General features: G+C 40.2%; 1 protein-coding gene across 2 annotated transcripts in view; it reads left to right on the plus strand.

Annotated features, from left to right (window-relative positions):
- The first annotated feature begins 837 nt into the window (after positions 1–837).
- THBS2 (thrombospondin 2) overlaps positions 838–20,040 on the plus strand; it is a 34,021-nt gene continuing 14,818 nt past the window's right edge. Inside the window, exons 1-13 of one of the 2 annotated variants that reach the window (XM_064648903.1) lie at positions 838–940; positions 2,343–2,417; positions 3,328–3,884; positions 5,360–5,444; positions 10,469–10,662; positions 11,456–11,596; positions 11,848–11,944; positions 13,147–13,317; positions 14,117–14,293; positions 15,624–15,797; positions 16,226–16,353; positions 16,459–16,611; positions 17,671–17,889. In XM_064648903.1, coding sequence (XP_064504973.1) covers positions 2,348–2,417; positions 3,328–3,884; positions 5,360–5,444; positions 10,469–10,662; positions 11,456–11,596; positions 11,848–11,944; positions 13,147–13,317; positions 14,117–14,293; positions 15,624–15,797; positions 16,226–16,353; positions 16,459–16,611; positions 17,671–17,889 — 2,166 coding nt within the window. In that variant the 5' untranslated portion in view covers positions 838–940; positions 2,343–2,347. Of the gene's footprint in view, positions 941–995; positions 1,185–2,342; positions 2,418–3,327; positions 3,885–5,359; positions 5,445–10,468; positions 10,663–11,455; positions 11,597–11,847; positions 11,945–13,146; positions 13,318–14,116; positions 14,294–15,623; positions 15,798–16,225; positions 16,354–16,458; positions 16,612–17,670; positions 17,890–20,040 lie in introns of those variants that run through there. The other variant, XM_064648902.1, reaches the window with a different exon arrangement.

Below are 20,040 nucleotides of genomic sequence, written 5' to 3' on the forward strand. Positions count from 1 at the left end.
TTAAGACCATGTCCTCTTGTCTTACTGATAGCTGCCTGGGAGAAGAGACCAACCCCCACCTGGTGACAGTCTTCTTTCAGGGAGTTGCAGAGAGTGATGAGGTGTCCCCTGAGCCTTCTCTTCTCCAGGCTGAACAGCCCCAGCTCCCTCAGCCTCTCCTCATAGGACTTGTGTTCAAGTCCCTTCACCAGCCTCATTGCTCTTCTCTGGACTTGCTCCAGCGCCTCAATATCCTTCCTGAACTGAGGGGACCAGAACTGGACACAGTACTCCAGGTGTGACCTCACCAGTGCTGAGTACAGGGGAAGAATCACTTCCCTGGACCTGTTGGCCACACTGTTCCTGATCCAGGCCAGGATGCCATTGGCCTTCTTGGCCACCTGGGCACACTGCTGGCTCATGTTCAGCTTCTTGTCAATCCAAACTCCCACGTCCCTCTCTACCTGGCTACTCTCCAGCCACTATGTGCCCAGCTTGTAGCGCTGCATGGGGTTGTGTTTATTCCAGCAGCCGTGCAATTTACAAATAAAAAGGATAAAAGTGATAGGGAATTGAGCCCTCGGGAAGGCTGGGTTTTGTTGCGGTGGCGGCAGGAGCACCGAGCTCTCAGCCGTCCGGGTGCCGCTAAGTCCCAGGGGGAGGCAGGACAGGCCAGAGGGGCCGAGGACGCGCTTCCCTCCCGCGGGAACCGGGATCGGACGCTCCGACGGCGGGTCCCGGCCGCGCTCACGTCCCCGCTGCCGGGGCCTGGCGCCGCCTCCCGGGGGCTGCTCCGCGCCGGGGCGGCCGCGCTCGGGCCCCCGCCACACCGACTCGGGCCACTCCCGCCCCTCCGCGCCGCTCCGCTCCCCGGGGGGAGGCCACGGCTGCTCTGCCGGCCTCCCGCACCGCCCATGCACCGCCCGCCGAGGGCGGGCCCGGGTCTGCGATGGCCCCGCAGGTAGCCGAGGTGGGGAGGGGGCGGTGGGAGGTTATGTCACCGCCGCGGAGGGGCGAGCCTGGGGCGCGCCCCGGCGCCGCTGATTGACAGCGGGGCCCAGCCCGCAGCCCATAAAGGCGGCGGCGCGGGGCGCGGGGCCGCGGAGGGACTTGCGAGGGCGGCAGCATCAGCATCGCATCGCGCTCCACTCCCCAGCGGCCTCGCCCCGGCAGAGCCCCAGCGCACCGTCGGCTCCCCATGCCAGGTGAGGCGCAAGGCGGGGAGATGCCGTGCCCCGCCGCGAAGGTCCCTGGGGAGCGGCTGCCGCCCGGGGGGGCCAGGGAAGGCGGCGGGGACTGCTCCGCCCGCCGCCCGGTCGGAGCTCGCCGTGGGCAGCCGCCCGCGCTGCCGCCCCCGCGGGTGTTCGGGGAGCGGGATGAAGGGAGCGGCTGCGGGCAAGGGGCCGGGGGTCGGTGTGCGGCACCCTCGCTGCCCGCAGCAGCCCTGCCCGCCTCCGTGCCCCCCGTCCGGGCAGGGACCGACGGGGAACCGCTGAGTGCGAGAGGGGAGGCAGGCGTCCTGGCGCCTGACGGTAGTTGGGTGTAGCGGTGGTACCCTGGGGCTGACAGGTAATAAGGATTCCCCGTAGGACAAAGAGAATGCAGACAGTAAGAGGTGGCGGTATCCCTCAGTCCTTACAAAAATTTGTTGGCAGTGCTGAAGTGATTTGGCTGTATCTGGAGGACTGGATGCCTGTGCATTCCGGGGAATGCTTCTGCTCCATTCATTGTGAGTGCAGACACATATGGAAATGCAGTTATGTGGCTTATAACTGCACAGTGCCAGACGGCAAAACCAGCATCACATTAAAAGTCACTTTATCCAGCTATGGATGGGTATGGAGAATTGCATGAATGAATAAATTATATATAGGCATATATACACACACACAAGAAAGAAAAGTTTTTATGCTGGTACTGAAAAGTACCCCTATTACTCAGAACCAACGTCTAGTGAGATCCCATTATCCTACAAGGATTTTTACCTGAATGTTGTGCTCCAAAGTAAAGGTATAACTAGCAATATGCTATATCTCCTGTAGTATCATCTGGTCTCTGCCAGCTACTGAAATTTTGTGGAGAAAATAATAATGTATATTTCTGTACTTCTTTCCTTTTTTTTTTAATTAAAGGCATTTAGATAAAATGGAGCTTTACCATCTATAATTCCTCTTCACTAGATGTCGTTTTATTTCTAGCATCAAGAATAGTCCCAAAATTAGTATTAAAAGAATCAGACAAGATAAAAATTATGATTTTATATGTATAGTTGCTGTTTATGGCATTTCATGAGGTAAATTAAAATATTTGAAGTTGATAAATATTATTTCTCTAATACGTACTACATTTTGGTTTATTCATAGGAGTAATGCTGCAGAGGAGAGGGCTGTTGTGGCTTGCTGTCTTGATAACCCTGTGGGTTTCCTCAAATGCTCAGGGTAAGTTCTGACACTTCTTAACTAGATATAGAGTAACTTTCAAAAAGTTGGTGTAAAATGTTGGCTTACCTGAGCTAGAATGGGCAAAGTAATCATAAAAGATTTTTTTAGAAGTGCCTGGATTAGTTTTGGTAGGCGTATCCTACCAGTGAAGGTTCTGCAATAAATATCCAAAAATTGCTGTTTTTAAAAATTATTGATCAAAATATATATAATCTCAGAAATAATTGCTATTATACTTTTCTGTGCAGTGGCAATGTATGATGAAAGCAACATAAACAGAATCACTGAGTAGGATGGACATTTTAAAAAGACAGAGGTAGAGAAATAGACATCTACAGACCAAATATAAGTAGAATGAAAATTGGCAGAGTGCCAAACCCTCATTTATGTCTGACTTCTTGGTTGGAATCTTTAAAAAACAAATCCCTTGCTTCCTGTTGTCACATAGCCACATGGATTCCCATAATTTGATTTTTATTAGCTGATAAGCAAAACATAGAAATTGCCTCAGCTTCCTTATCCATTCATATATATTAAAAATATACACATCCATGCATAGGCATATACATGGTATGCAGCATATATATATATATCTCTATATATCTACAAGTGTGTACTATATGGTACCATAAAATATAAAGCCACTTTTGATTATATAATCAAAAGTATTTTTATCTGTACTTATAGAAGGAGAGAATTGTCATGTAGATGAAAATGACAGGTAGAAAATATGATTCACTTGCATGCTAGTAGAAAAAGTTCTGTTTGTGGAAGCAGGAAAATACTGTGTTTACTCTGCTGGTCCTTTCATCTGTCATATGATTGCAGTTAGTGAGTATAATGTGCAGAGTTGTTTCTTGTAAAACTTTTTGTAGCCACATTGTCACACGCTGTTAACTTTTTTCAGATGGTGACAAGGAAGAGGAGACTACCTTTGATTTACTTCAAGTCAGTAACATAAACCGAAAGACAATCGGAGCAAAAGTGTTTCGGGGTCCAGACCCCACTGTCCCAGCATATCGTTTCATTCGGTTTGACCATATACCTCCATGTAAACCAGAGAAGTTAAAAAAGATTGTCAGACTAATACGACAGAATGAGGGCTTTATCCTTTCAGCCACCCTGAGGCAGGACAGGCAATCCAGAGGCACTATCCTTGCTTTAGAGGGTCCTGGCATCAGTGAGAGGCAATTTGAGATAATTTCCAATGGCCGGGCCAACACCCTGGACCTTATCTATTGGGTGGATGGCTTCCAGAATGTGATTTCCCTGGAAGACGTGGACCTTGCTGACTCACAGTGGAAGAACCTCACCATGCAAATAACAGGGGAAAACTACAACCTCTATGTTGGCTGTGACCTTATTGACAGCTTCATCCTGGAGGAGCCTTTCTATGAACAGCTGAAAGCAGAGAACAGCAGACTGTACGTGGCAAAAGGATCCATTCGGGAGAATCATTTCAGGGTAGGTGACCTGCAGAAGCTTAGGTCTCTAGTGAGGTAAGAAGGTAACTGCAAGTAGTTTGAGAGGGTGCAATAGGCGCAGTTTTTTTCTAGCACCTCTTGGATTTGGTGGGGTCGCAGGTGTTCTCAAACAGACTTTCTTCAGAGTGTGTTTTCATTAGTTCCTGGGTCTGTATTCTGCGAATTTGGGGTTCCTGAAAGCAAAGGACTGGTAAAGCAAAGTCAAAGTCCAGGAAAAATGTACAAAACCAGTTTTTGGGCTTTCCTATGCAGCCTTCCATTTTCTTTTCCAGATGTAAGACTTCTAGACATATTGCATTTTTGTGGTGATTTATAGAATTCTTTGGAAATTTTTTGAAGAATTGTTTTTCCACTGAAATCTATCTATTCCAATCATAAAAGCACATCAATATTTTTATGTCTTATTTGAAAGAAGAAGAAAAAAATGACTTTTTAATGGAGCTGAAGTATGTGGTGTTGGTCCATTCCCTAACAGAACATCCTGGTTTGCCACTTTAATTTCAATTTAAATTGAAAAAAAATTTAAAAAGAAGACAAAATAAATAGAATAAAATGTTTTGATCAGCCCTGTGAATGAGGATTTTTTTCCTTTTGTGGAAAGCATTTAAAATGAAGCAATTATAAACTTTCTGGTTTTCCTGTCAAATGAAAGTTACCTTCTGCCTCATATAGTGATGTGATCTGGCGCAAGTGCTTTAAGGATGACATCTTTTTGCTGACAGCTGAAATCAAACTTGAACTCATGGCTTCAAAATGTCAAAAAGGCTTTCTTTCTCATCATGTTGTGCCCTCTAGTTTTCAGCCAGAGCATGACATGCTGGAGTGGTTCCATGGGGTGACCAGTTCTGGCAAGGACATCAGAAGTTGTTGCCACAGCTTCTGTGACTAAATTTCTCCATCAGTTGTGCTTATAGAGTTGATTCTGAAGCTATACTGTTAAGTTGGTTGCTGAAACAATCTGTTTTTTAGTTTTGGGGGGTTTTTTTGAGTTTTTTTTAAGTGAAATGGATACAGTCTGGTTTTATAGTGTTGTCTCCAGGTAGTGTCAGCACAATTGAGGAAGCAGTGAACTATGGCGCCTGGGAATAACTGGCTAAGGATGGAAGTGCAGTGGTGAAGGAAAGTTGGCTCTGACCTTATGATTAATGTCTTGTAGAACTACAGTCTAAAATTCACTGTGAAAATGGAGATTTGAGCTCATAGCAGATTAATACTTTTATAAGAACTTATTTCAGAACATACCTAGTTTTGTTGCTTTTAGTTCTGAAATTGTATATAACAGAACCATAAACACTTTTTTTCTGTGTGTGTGAGGTTTAATGCCTTGTAGACTGTTTTTAATATATTTACTTATAGCTGAATCCAGTCAGTAGCATGGGAGTGAGACAGATCAGTTATCAGTTACTCCCAGATTGATCCTACTGTTTTTAATTGATTTTCAAATTATTATTACAGGGTCTTTTGCAAAATATTCAGTTAATCTTTGATACTTCAATAGAGGATGTTCTGCATAAAAGAGGATGCCAGAGAAGCCAGTCAAGTAAGGCTTTTTTTTATCTTACTATACTGTTCAGTTGACTGAAAATTTGAAATGTCAGTGATGATGTATTATCCTAAAACAAATCCCTTTGAAATGAAAAAGAGAATTAATTGCTTCATGGCGGTAATAGAAGCATATTTTTAGCTATCTTGAGATACCATTTCTACTCTCTAGACTACTGTTTTAGTTCATGTTGCTTAGGTTTACAACTTTGAGCCTCTTGTTTTTGAGAGAAAAGCTGTCAAGCAAGAAATTAACAGAAATATAAGGAAAAAAAAGCGTATATGTAAAAATATCTACATTCTTCAATGAGTTTTCAGTGATTCTTTGAGCATGAGACAAGTAATGTTGCTTCTGAATTCTGCTTCTGACTGTCAGTGGGCGCATGAACTAGTCTGCCAGTTTTAGAGACACTGAATTCCTTGGCAATAACTTCATTAACTGGAAGAGCCTTTGGGTTTGAATCCCAAAGTATTGTTAATCAAAACAACCTCAGGAAAATAAGAAGTAAAAGGAAGAGATATGGAAAGCATGTATATGACAAGCTGACATGTTCTTTTTAGTCCAATTCATGCTGACCTCACCAGGAGGGGAGGAGTGTATTGGAGTGTACACTCCTCTGTGTGTGGGAGTGTTTGGATTCCTCATGAAAGAATTGTGATTAATTGTCAAGTATGCACTAAGGTTTGTACTGGAGCTCATGGAAGGTTCTGTCTGTTTTACTTCCCATTATCTGTAACTGACAAGAATCAGATCTAACTCAGTCTATCAGAGGAATGTGGTGGGTGCACAAGCCACTCAGGACTTCAGGGTTTTATTTGAAGCTCTTACCATCTGAAATGCCATGATTTTTGTCACTTTGCTAAAACATGTGACATAGAGCCAATCAGTTAAGCAGACTGAGCTCAATTTTTTTCATTGTTTGTGCAAAATCCAGAAATTAATCCATAGCAGTTCTTGACTCCTTTAAAGGGGGACAGAGTATTGAGATTTTGTAATAAAAACACTCTAGAAGGTATATAAATGTGTGTATGTATATATATATATATATATGTATCTATAGGAGTGTGTATGCCTAGAAAAATTAACTGAGCTCTTTAGTCAGTTTTTAAATGTTGATAAAGAATCTTGATTATTTCATATGTTTCAGAGATGTGTCCTGGTGCAGGATCTTAGTCACAAGCGTGATGGTGTGTTAGAAATGAGTCAAATAGGCTAGAATGGAAGTGACCTTAAATGACACAGGCAAGAAGACGTGGCCTGATATTGGTGGCTGTCATCTTTCGCAGCCAAGCTGCTTTCTGTACTCAGAAATTACTTGGAACTACTGATTACTAGTTTTCAACTTTGTTAGTGGAAGTAAATGCTTAAGAAGCAGAACTGCTGTGGGAAAATTTAGGTCCAATTGTAGTCTGAATAAAAGGATGATTTCATGAAGGATACAGTTAGATAAGATATCCTTTGACATTTATCAGAGGAAACAAAAACCCTAGAAGTCAAGGTAGAACTTTGAGGACACATCCAGCAGTCAGAGGCAGAACAGTCTCAGTCAAGTAGATGGGATCCCTAAGTGTAGGTGGATTGCAACAGGAAAGCCAGTGAAAGTCAACGTCTACAAATCTTTTATATTATTATTGGTTGATTACCACAAAGGGAAATAGTGTGACCAATGTTTTGAAATATCACTAAGCAGAAATGAGATATCACTATACTTCTACTATGAAGAGGAAGCCTATGGGAGCCTAAAAGAATAATTTGAGTTCTGATACATACCTTAGGAGGAATTCTTATACCATTTAGCTGTTGCAGCTATAACCAACAGATAATATTTTCTTAATGTATTTTTTATCACATTTGTCAACTACCTATATTGATCCTATAAATGATACAGATACTTCCTTGAAAGTATTTAGCAAATAGTTCAATTCACAGTATTTTTATTTTTGCTTTGCAACACGAAGAGAACATTACAAGATGGAAATTTCTTGTGCAGCAACAAAAAGAAAGCACACTGGCTTGAGGCCATCAAAATTACTTGAGAGGATTGTTATGTGCATGTCTGATTTTCTGACATTTCCTATCCAGCTTAATTACGGAATCAAGAATGGGTAAGTTTGGAAGGCACCACAGTGGGTCTTCTGGTCCAATGTCCTTGCTCCATCAGAGTCATTCTAAAGCACATGGAGTATCTCCAGTGAGGGAGACACCACAACCTCTCTGGGCAATCTATTCCAGTTCACAGTCACCCGCACAATAAAGAAGTTCTTCCTCATATCCCAGTGGAACTTCCTGCGCATCCGTTTCTACCTGCTGCCTCTTGTCCTATTGCTTGGCACTGCTGAGAAGAGCCTGGCTCCATCCTCTTGACACTCACCTTTTAGATATTGACACTCACCTTTTAGATACTTATAGACATTGATGAGATCCCTCTCAGCCATGTCTTCACAAGATGGACAGGCTCAGATCCCTCAGCCTGTCCTTGTAAGGGAGATGCTTGAGTCCCTTAATTATCTGTGTAGCCCTCTGCTGGAACTGCTCCAGGAGCTCCGTGTCTCTCTTGTACTGAGGAGCCCAGAACTGGACACAGCACTCCAGATGTGGCCTCACCATGGCTGGGTAGATGGGCAAAACAGTTCTTGTCTGTCCATCTCTCCAACCTGTTGATGTCGCTCTGAAGGGCTGCACAACTCTCTGGGGTATCAGCCACTTGTCCCAGCTTTCTGTCATCAGCACACTTGGTGAGGAGGCATCTGCCTCTTCATCCAAGTCATTGATGAATGAGTTAAATGATACTGTGCCTAGTTTTGAACCTTGGGGGACACTGCTTGTGACAATTACCACAGGTGAAAAACCATGGGTGCTATGTTACTGACCACAAGGTACATATTTCCCCATTTTGATGGTCCACTCGTTGAGCTGAGGTATGGGCACAAAGATGCCATATTTATGTGTGAATGTCCTGTAACAGCAAGGCAGATGTTACCAATGAAGTGCTCTCAGCTTTGAGGACACAAAAAAAGGGACAGGACTGTGTTTTTCCAATGTATCTTTCATCCTAATATGAGAATGTGAGGTATGGTGAAATGGTAGCTTGGGATTGCTGTTGGGTTGAGGGTAGGAAAGTATGTCTGTAGTGTGGTGGTAGCAAATCCTTTAGGCAGGATTTGTGTGCAGCACTGGATAGGAGAGATGACAAAAACATGCCTAAAAACATCAATAAAATCCCTTCTTGAGCTATATCAACAGAATGTCATTTGCATATGTGAAAGGATTCACATTTTGCTCTTCTGGTTTCTCATTTTAAAGATAATCATGTGGTCCTTAGGAAATTAGCAGGAAGCCAGCAGCAGAGAACTGATTTCCCAGTGTTCCTCAGGCATCTTATTTCAGTCACTGCCAAGTACCAGTAGGAAGTGTGGATTTAGTTCTTCTAACATAGTTTTGGTTTATGTTTCCTGCTGAGATTGCAGCTTTATTAATGTCCTCAGAATGTTCCGGTCAAGGCACACTCCATGTTGGCTTGAAAAATATGAAACTAATGACCTGAGAAGTGCTATGGGAGGATCTGAGAAATCTAGTGTTTCAATGTGGTAGGAAAATTACATTCTTTCCAGGGAATCAAAAAGCAGCTGAAGTAAACTCTTATGACACAGAATTCTGGTCTGCTATGTGGTTTTCTCCCATCCTGTAAATGAAGCTGGACAATTATTTCAACTTTGGAAAACTGTGAATAATTTTTTGTAGACCTTGGCTAGTGGTAGAAGCTTCATAGCTAGTTTAAAAGCACATCAAGCCAATAATTTTAACTATGGTTGAGAAGTAATCCTTTAATGTCATATTATGGGTTAGTCCTTTGTTCTTTTATTTCTAGCCTTCTAAATGGATGAAGAGTACTTTGCTCCCATTTTCATTTCCTTTTGTATTTAAATATACACTTTACATTGCATGGTAAAGCACCAAATCAAGCCCTTAAAATTTTGAAGCCTTGCCACCTTCTGTGACTTGTCAACACAGAATGGTATTGGGGTGTTTTGAATCATGTGTTTTATGACACACATTCCTATGCTGATTCTTTCTTTTTAAATTGCTATATCCTTTGCTTGCCTTTTCTCGTTGGTAGCCTTGAGCCATTCCAACATCACTAAATCTGGTAAATAAGTCTTTACTGAGAGACAGGGCAGTGTGGATTTCAGTATAGATGATACCAAATTTGAGTGTACAACAGAGCAAAGACTGTTTTATTTGGTTATCTATGTGATTTTTTTATTAATTAAAAATTATGCTTTCTGTTATACTATTTTTCAGAAATTTGTTGTAGACAAGGATGTCTTCTAAAATAGTATTAGAATATGTCCAGTTCTCCCTATATAATGCATGCAAGGTTCTGTTTTAATTACAGTTTGCCTGTTGGAGGACTGTTTGGAGTGACAGATCAAATATTCTGTCTGATCTTAGCTTGACCTCCATTTCACTTCAGAATTAAACTATTATTATAAGAGCACCAAGGCAGTGCAATATAGAGCAGCCCAAAGTCTGGTATAAATTGGATAGTGGCCCAAATGTCATCCGGGTCACTATGGAGTTTATGGACGGAACAAGGACAATACCTTTCTGCAAGAAAACTTTCTCCTGCGTTGTTTGCATCAAGAAAATGTGATAGGTCATGAAAAAGTCTGAAACCTTTCACGTCTCTTGAGTAGATAAAACGGTTTTGCTTTTTTGATACTGTGTTCTTTCGTTAGCCTTCTTCTTAAATGAATGTGTTGCAGTGCCAACAGTTTTAAAGTGAAGGCCATGTGAGACACAGCTTGGCTCTTAATTTGGAAAAGAGAAAGCCTGTAATTGGAACCAGCTGACATCTAACCCCTCTCTTTTATTCATGGGTATAATAAGCATGAAGCTGTGCCAAAATAGATGTGTTTAAATCCTACCCATGGGTGCCAATCTGTGATTTCAGCAGGAATCTATAATCTGTGGAAGAACTTTGTATATGCTGCTCTTCCCTTTCCTTCTCTTGCTACCAGCTGAAGTGAACACCATCAATGAGAGCACTGAAATCCTTCACTTGAGCCCTGAGATCACAACGGAGTATGTGGGTGAGAAACCAGGAAAGGCTGAGTTCTGTGACCGCTCTTGTGAGGAGCTGGGATCAATGTTCACGGAGCTCACTGGCCTGCGCATTGTGGTGAACAACTTAGCTGATAATCTCCAAAAAGTGGTAGGTACCTGTAAGTCTGAAAAACTGAAAGAAGCCTGCTGTGAAGTGCTCTTTCCTCTTGCTTTTATGCCAGAGACAGTTAATAGAGATCTCTGTATTACATGTTGGTATACCTACATGGTGTAGAGGAGTCCTGTTTTCATTGTGACTAGTTATGCAGTTCTTGAGTATAGCACTTTGATGAAGGCTTGGTTTTCGTGGACTGGATTTAAAAGAGCACACACACATGCACTCGTACACAGGGGAAATCAATCCTCTTAAAGGTTACTGCAGGTTTGGAAATTGAAAGCTAGCAATTCCAGCCTTGCCTTTGTAGTGTTAAGGCATTGTTACCATGCTTATACCATTTATGATTACATCAGTAAGTGGCTACACAGGGTACCTAAACTGTAAGTAAATGCATGGGATTTTCATAGTTAAAGTAGATGGCAACATTTTACAGAAGTCCGCCCCTCTTCTTATTCTGAATCAGTTAATTATTTCTGAAGGAATTTTATTACTATGCCATATGTCTCAGGACTAAAATCTTCTCATCTAAAAATGAGATATACTAGAGGAAAGCAAAACTTCTAAGAACAGATTTTCCTTAATATTGTGTGACTGTGTTTGTACCATTACTAGAGGAATTGCTATGCAGTATTACGATACTTGAGATCATCTTCTTCATGTACAGAAATATGTGAAAATATACATTTTTAATGGAAGAATTAAATCCAGTGGTGTCTCAATTTGTTTAGTTAAAACAGTTTACTTACAAAATACTCAATTTGTTTTCATTTACTTCATCTTCTAGTCTGAAGAGAACCAAATTATGTGGGAATTGATTGGGCCTAACAAAACACTGAAGAACCAGTCAGTTTGCTGGCAAGATGGTCGTGTCTTTGCAGATAATGAAAGCTGGATTGTAGATAGCTGCACCAAGTGCACCTGCCAGGTAAGGTTTTGGAAACAGTCATCTTCTCTGTAGAAATGGATAGCAGATTTAATCCAGCTCAGCTGTGCAGGTCAGGTCATATTTACTCAGATCTTGTCCTGGACTTACTGATATTTATAAAAAGTAGTCTCCATGTCCACGACAGTTAAAACAAATCAAAGAATTTCCACACATGAAACTTTCCCAGATGCCCACTTTCATTTGCCTCTGTATGTAAGCATAAGTCAGTAAGTTGATTTCTTTGCCTGTAGGATTCTAAAATTGTGTGCCATCAAATCACCTGCCCAGCAGTCTCCTGTGCTGATCCATCTTTTGTTGAAGGTGAATGCTGCCCAGTCTGCTCTCACTGTGAGTATTTAGCCAAAGACAAAAATAGTCTTTGACAATATTTAAAATCATTACTAGTGTTTTGGAAAAGTCAAAACGAGTAAGAGACCAAGGCAGGTAAGATCAAATATAAAACATTTATATAAACAAAGATCAGATGAAGTAACTTGGCTTCTTGAAGTTACCTTCTGGAAGAGTTGCTCTCTCTTCAGTGATTATATTGGTTGCTTAGAATTAAGCTGATAACCTGCTTAGCTACTTTGGACACAAAACAGTAAAAGCATCCTTCTCCCCATTTGTATTTTCCAAGGCTGGACATTCTGGTTTTTGTTGGTTTGTAGTAGCACTGTCTCCTACTGTTTCTTTTCCATACTACCTAATTAAAACAGACTAACATGTTAGGATGTCTTCTTAACTCCTTATGGAGGATGTTTACGTTTCAGACCACAAGTTTTATGCAGTTTGATGCAATATTTATTGAGTGCAAATTATTTTTTCTCTCTACTGTCATTCTGTTACTCTGTTTTATTTCTTCTCTGTCATATATTCTCTTTTTGGTGTATTGCTTTACGTATAAATCTAGACTACCTGGACAGTGTGCTCCACATTTGTGACAGCATCATAGACCGTGAATTAGACTTTGGACTGACAGTAGTTTTAAGAACTTCACTAACTAATTGACTTCAGTGTGGGTTTATTATGTTTCACTTTGTGCCAGACAGGTCTGTTACAGAAGAAAATGGTTGCTTAGAAGTTCTAAATAAAAATGCATCATAATATACTTGGAAGGTTTTTTTCCCCATTCAGAGCATAAGGCATATTCTTACAATGAGCTCTTAATCATGTTCACTGTTATCTAGTGTTCAAAGGTGGGGCCACATCTGATCATACTGACCTATCTTCTGAAGTCAAAGGCAGCTGGGACTCGAGTTTTTGGCTCAGTCCATCCTAGAGATAAAATATTCTTCCTCTGGAGATCAGTGCCTTGTGCAAACAAACTGCACGCAAGTTCATAAAGATTCAGGATTCTTATCTGAACTAATCTCTCATATTAAATGATAGTTCCCTAACTTCAGTGGCAGCTTGGGAAAGCAAAAGTGGAAAAGGAGAGATCTAAATGATAAAGTCCATATTCTACAGAAAAAGAGAAGTGAAAATCTTCTGAATAGGATAATAGAGCAACTTTTGAAACTAAGCACTTTTTCTTACCTTTTGCTCTGCAGCTGATGACAGTGAGGAAGGCTGGTCACCGTGGTCAGATTGGACAAAGTGCTCGGTTACCTGTGGCTCTGGGACTCAGATGCGAGGAAGGTCATGTGATGTCACCAGGAGTGCATGTACAGGTCCACACATCCAGACAAGGATGTGCAGCTTTAAGAAATGTGACCATCGAAGTAAGTAATAAAATCTCTCCCTTTTTAAAAGCTTTTTTGGACAAGCAAAACCAAGCTTAGACAGGACAGTACGTACTTAAACACTCATATATGCGTAAAGTAGCTATGCTTAGATTCTGTGTCATCTTCCCCCTTTCATATAATCATCCTTTTTCCTGACAATTTAATGGGTATGTTCATTTTGGGCTCAGCTCTGTTAAACAAAAAGATAGTGAGTGATCCTTTCTTCAGCATTATGAACTGGAGTCTCTTGTTCAAATTCAGTTTAGAAACAAAAATCATGATATACGGGGCCACATTTAGATCTGCCATTCATTCATGGTTATTGGCCCATTCCATTAGCTCAGTTGTGTTTAGGAATGCAATAATCATGGAAGACTTTTCCAAAATATCAAACTGCTTTTATATTTAAGGCACTTAGAGGGATCATACTCCAGAAGTGTAGTTAATGCTGTTGCAGGTACCTGCTATATTGAGGCTAATATAGTACCCATGACAGTATCTAACAGCTGAAGCTGCTAGATGTCCAAATGTGCATTTTAAACAAGTATTTGTTTCATTGAAATGAGTTATTTTTTAAGTTAAATATCTAACATCAATTTTAGTCATATGTTGGTCACTGAAATTCCTAAGAATGCCTGAGCTGGCATGCTGGGCTTTGTAAATGACAGTGATGGAAAAGGGATTGGACATATATCAAATGTAGTGAGAGGCTCATTAGAAGGTTAACTTCACAAGTGAGTTTTCATTAGAGCTGCAAGTGGGCTATTTCCTTGAGTTTTGCACTTTTCTCTGACAGTACGTCAAGATGGTGGCTGGAGTCACTGGTCTCCCTGGTCTTCCTGTTCAGTTACCTGTGGAGTAGGAAATATCACCCGCATCCGCCTCTGCAATTCTCCTATTCCCCAGATGGGTGGGAAAAACTGTGTAGGAAATGGGCGTGAAACAGAGAAGTGTGAGAAGGTTCCATGTCCAGGTATGTCTGTGGTCTTGAATCAAAAATGATACAATAATATTCCAGCTGAATTTCTTCTTTATTCAGATCTAAATTACAGTGATTTTCTGTAACAGAAAATTTAATTCTGACTTAAATAGTACAAAAGGGTGCTTTGAAAATGAAGACAACAGTGCAGTCAGAGATTTTGTAAATGTTCCAAGCTATAATTTGGCTTTAAATAGTAAGAGTTTGAGAAATTTTCATTTTAGCAATTTATCTCTGCATATCCAAAAAACCTCCACTTTCTATCTAAAAGGAAGCTGTCACTGTACTTGTTAAGAACAGATACAGAGTCCCCCAATAGTCAGGCTTCTTTGGAAGTATGCATACATATTTTACACATAGTCACCGCATTCAGTTGTTATTATAATTCTTTCTTACTCATCTACACTTTTAAACCTTTTTAGAGACCATTCATTCCACTCACTTTCGCTTCCCTTTCATGTCATTTTCCCTCACTTTTTTCTCTTTGTATATCTACCTTCAGTCCTTCCTTTCTTCAGCCTTTCCTTTCTACTAACAGGATATGAGCTTGAAACTGATGTCAGGCTTCAAACCCAATCGTACTTGAATAGCTAAAAACACTTCATCTATTTTTTGATCTATCTATGCATATGAAGTTAGTGAAAGTTTGTTAAGTTAAGGACGCATACCACTGTCTTTATGTTTGGGGTTTTTTTCAGTACCAAGCACAAACAATTGGATTCAAAGATGTTTGTATTTCAAGAAAATCCAGAACTGATGACAACAGGATCAGTAGAATTTTACCAATATAAAACATGCAGAAGCATCATTGAAATTAATTATTTATACTGAATCAAGAAGTACTATTGAAGATATATTGACGAATGTATTACAAAACAAGAATAATAGTTGCAACCTTACTGAGCATAAACCCTACTGTTGCCTTAAAAAAAAAGCCATAGATCTCATATTTGACTTGGAAGAAGTTTTATCCTGTGGTCACACCTTGCTTTCTGTACAAAGTGGAAACTTAGCAGGGAGCTTTGAAGGCATCATACTGGTTCTGATCAACTTAAATAGAAATACACCATGCCAGTTGGCATGGCATGCTGTCTTTATTTATTGGCCAAAAAATGCCTATAAAGCAGTTGGGTATTTTTCATTTGTTTGTTTGTTTCTGAAATATTTCTATCTCAGTGCAAAGCTCTGCCAGCATCTTTCCATGTACATGGTGAGAAACTGTCTCCAGTTTCTCCAGGGATCTGAAGAAAGAGATGTTGTCATTGGCACCAAATGTTGTCCCCGCTGTACTGCCTGTGATGCTCTTCTCTTCTGCATCTCTTAGTGAATGGCCAGTGGGGTCCTTGGTCTCCGTGGTCTGCCTGCACTGTTACCTGTGGAGGAGGAATTCGGGAGAGGTCTCGCCTCTGTAACAGTCCAGAGCCACAGTATGGAGGAAAGCCATGTGTGGGAGATACCAAGCAACATGATATGTGCAATAAGAAGGATTGCCCAATTGGTTGGTATTTAGTCATTCGTTATTCAGTCTGAATAGTTATTGATGCTGTTATTTCTATAACAAGCAATTATGAATTGACACTACAGAAATCCACTAATTATATATATATTTAACTATTTTGGGTGCTGTTTAGTGGAATTTTATTTATATTCTTGATACTGACTTTTCCTGAACAAGTGTTCATTTCTGAAATAGGAATTCAATATACTCTAATGTATTCAGCTGGATGTAGCAATATGTAGTCTTTTCATATTAAATCAATAGTATATTAAATGCACTTAATAACCCTAATTCTAAGGGTTTTTGTAGGAGTCTGTTGCATCAGGTGTCATTTAAGCTAGTAAACAGAGAATATCTGTTTCTTAAATGAAGTTTTAAATGCCTTCTATGCTCCTTACTTAATTTACACTTTTGTGTGTCTTTGCCAGATGGGTGTTTGTCAAATCCTTGTTTTCCTGGAGCAGAATGCAGCAGTTACCCAGATGGGTCTTGGTCATGTGGGCCATGCCCAGCAGGATACCTTGGCAATGGTACTGCCTGTGAGGATCTTGATGAGGTATGGACTTGTTTCCATTAACATTAGGAAATCACCGTGAAATTTTCATTATCTAGGAATTACGCAGACATCTAATTGTTTTCCTCTTTCTTTCTTTACCTGCAGTGTATAGCTGTGTCAGATGTCTGCTTTAAAGTGAATCAGGTCCATCGCTGTGTTAACACAAATCCAGGTTTCCACTGCTTGCCATGTCCTCCACGCTATAAAGGAAGTCAGCCTTATGGAGTAGGGCTGGAAGTTGCCAAGACGGAGAAGCAAGTAAGTGATGTTGAAGAGAATTTAATGGCTTTGAAACTGAGTAATTCTCAACTGAATATATCTGTTAATGACAGCATATGATAAACTTGAATACCAGACAAAAAGAACCTGAAATAGATAACTGCTGTTCCAGAGTATTTTTGATTTGAGTAACAAAACACTGAATTTGGGGTTGGACTTTTTAAGGATTTTGTTTTCTCTAGACATCTGCACAGTTTCACCAAATGAGTTTAAAATTCCAGGAGCAAACATTTCCCTGCTTTGCACTTCTTTCACTGGGGTGTGTATACCTATTCTGGAGATTGGAAACTAAAGAATTAGGATTGTCTTCATAACTGTACTACTGTTAATGTCGATGTCATCAGACATATATGTTTGACATTCTCGCTCCCTCAATTCCATTGGGCCAAAGCCTGTCAGTGGTGAAAGACAGTAAGAAGAGGAAGTGACATTGAAGACTGCAGTTAGATAGACGAAACAAAAACATTAAAATGGATATGATGGGATGCCTTCTCTTTGTTGCTGTTGAATCAGTCTGTGGTTCGCTCAACGTATGAAGTCTACATGTGAAACATCTGTGTAAGATTCACAGATACTGTCAAGAAAATAAGCAAAGTGATAGGAAAGAGGTAACAAAAACTTAGTGGAGGTGAACATGAGAATTCCTTAGGGTCTCTTTGATTTAAGAAAATAAGAGTCCTTGCATACTGTCAGGCAGAACACTGAAGGAAAAAGGTGAGAACTGTCTACTTTCTGTCGCAGTTCATTTCTGGGGATTAACGACATCTGGAAGAAGGCAGATAGAGTTCTGAAAGTGTTAATCACTTTAATTGCTTTTTTAATAATGTCCACATTTTCCTGTGTTTTTTTTTAAATTATTTTCATTTTACACATTTGCTGGAGTTGTGAACTGACAGAGCAGTATGATTTACTAATCACAATTAAAACAAAATTGCTGTCTTCAGGCCTCTAAATAACTGGCTTGATTTTGACAAAGGTGAGGCACACACAGCTGGCTGTGAATATCAAACTTCAGTGAATATTCTCTATCTTTTATAGGTCTGTGAACCTGAGAATCCGTGCAAGGACAAGACACACAGCTGCCATAAGTCTGCCGAGTGCATCTATCTGGGCCATTTCAGTGATCCAATGTACAAATGTGAATGTAGGACAGGTTATGCTGGCGATGGACGCATCTGTGGTGAGGATTCGGATTTGGATGGCTGGCCTAATAATAACTTGGTCTGTGCTGCTAATGCAACATACCACTGTGTGAAGGTAAGTGAAAAAGGTTGATAAAATGCCATGTGATAACAATATTTTCTTTTTCCTAAACAATTGTGAGTAATGCTTTTAATTCATGAAGCCGGTGGTTGCTTTCGTTGACTTTTGACTGTTACAGCATGCTCATTTTCTAGGAGATGCTGTGAAATGTGTATTCACTTAATCCAGTGAGATCTAGTAAGGGATTCTCAAAATTAAATCCGGAGTCCTCTGCTTTGGATTTCTTCCTACTCAGAATACACGGAAGACTGGGATGCTTGTTAGCACACTGAGCAGGAGCCGCCTAAAGCATGGGCGTGGAGCACACGCCATGTGAACACCAAACAGGAATCTCTGGGCCCCAGGTTATTGTGAAATCCCACCTGCAAGGCTTTTAACAAGACACAGCCACGTAAGGGCTACACTTCGAAATCCTTTCTTGAACTACCCCTTCCTTTTAAAAGAGTTAAGCAGACCACACTCTGTGAAAACTGGATTTAGAGCATGAGACAAGTTTTGACAATAGGACCCTAAGAGAGGAATGAATATGAATAATTGGACAGAAGAGTTCTCCTTATTGCAAAAGCTCAGGGGGAGAGGATGGGAGATTCAACCTCTTTCACCCTTCAGAGATGTGAAGTCCCAGCTCTCACCTTCTCCTAGAGAATGACCTGCCTGCCACCACTGACTCTACACCTAGATCTTGTTGTGCAGGTGTGCAGCTGTAGTGAAAAATGAAATATTACTACACCAAGGAGAAAATAAGCAGCAGGGAGCCCTAAAAATGGTGGTGTGTAGGTTTAGCAATGCATGCCCATTGTGGTACGTTCCCTGGTTCCTCTTTCTCCATGTTAAAGTGATCTATCTCTAAACCCTCATGAAGTTCTAGCACAATAACTTTTGCTTTAAAAATGAGGAAAGGAATGCAAAAATGAATGCGTACTAGCCCACTACAGTGGTTAAAACAAATACAGATCAAGAGACTAGGAAATTTTGAAATTGGGCTGTTTGAGAGAATATATTACTCGTGTAATCCACTTGAAGGTGTGAATCTGGACTTTATCAGCCGAAGAGTTTCAGATATGGATGGAAATTTGAGCCCAAAATGTTGATCTTCCGCACTGTAACTGGTGTCTGTTTATTGTGGATTCAGCCAATTTGGCTATTGCAGTTCATATATTTTTTTTTTTGGTTCCTGTCATCAGAATCTGCAACATGTTGACCCATGATGTAACACAAAGGATTAGCTTTTATTAAATCCAGCATGCTGAACCCATTCAGAAAAAAAACTGTTTCCAAATATTGATTCATGTTTTCTATATTATGTGTGTTGATCTCATTGACACAAGTACTTCATTTAAGAGGACGCCTCCAACCTCCCCAAAAATACCACATATTTTCAGGTTCTTATATATCCTTAAATATAAGGATATATAAATATCCTAGTTGAGTACTTTGATTTTAAAAAAGCTTTTTTCCTTGAGCTGATGATGATTGAAAATTAACTTACCATCTTTATTATTTTGTTTCATAATTTCAAATTTTTTTTTTTCACTGGTGAGCAGTGTTGAGCTGGACAGTTAAGACTGTTCACAGATATTTGGTAAAAATTTTTGGGTTTCGGTAATTATCACAGATTTTCCAGTTCTCTTTTTCTTAAATTATCTATTCTGTTAGAACCACCGAGACTGAAAACAGGACTAGCAATCTTCCTATAATATTCATTTTTTAGAGTATGTGTTACAAAGAAGATATTTCCACAATTTATTGGCAGATTCAATTTTGGGCTGAGGTATATTTGGAATGTGAGTAAAAATGAGAATAATGGTGTGTTTTTCTAAGTGTATTTATTCATAGCAAGTGGTAGAATTGCAATCCATTTTAACTGATTTCATTATTTTAAAAAGAAATGCATTTTAAAAGTTGAGCAAGCTATTTTACTTAGTTTTTTCAGTATATCATAAGACTTGCTCATTTAAAATAGTCATTCTTTACAAAGCTGATAAAAATAAAGAGATTTTGGTTTCAAAGCCATGGGAGTGCAAAGTTACTGTTTTGCAGAACAGTATAAAGACACTTTTTTCAAAACCCTTTCTTATAGTGTTCCCCTTCATTGCTGTGTACTACTCCATTCCAGTAACTTTCCATATGAACAGCTATTTCTGA

This window comes from Pseudopipra pipra, chromosome 3, assembly GCF_036250125.1.
Source record: "Pseudopipra pipra isolate bDixPip1 chromosome 3, bDixPip1.hap1, whole genome shotgun sequence".
Lineage (NCBI taxonomy): Eukaryota > Metazoa > Chordata > Aves > Passeriformes > Pipridae > Pseudopipra > Pseudopipra pipra.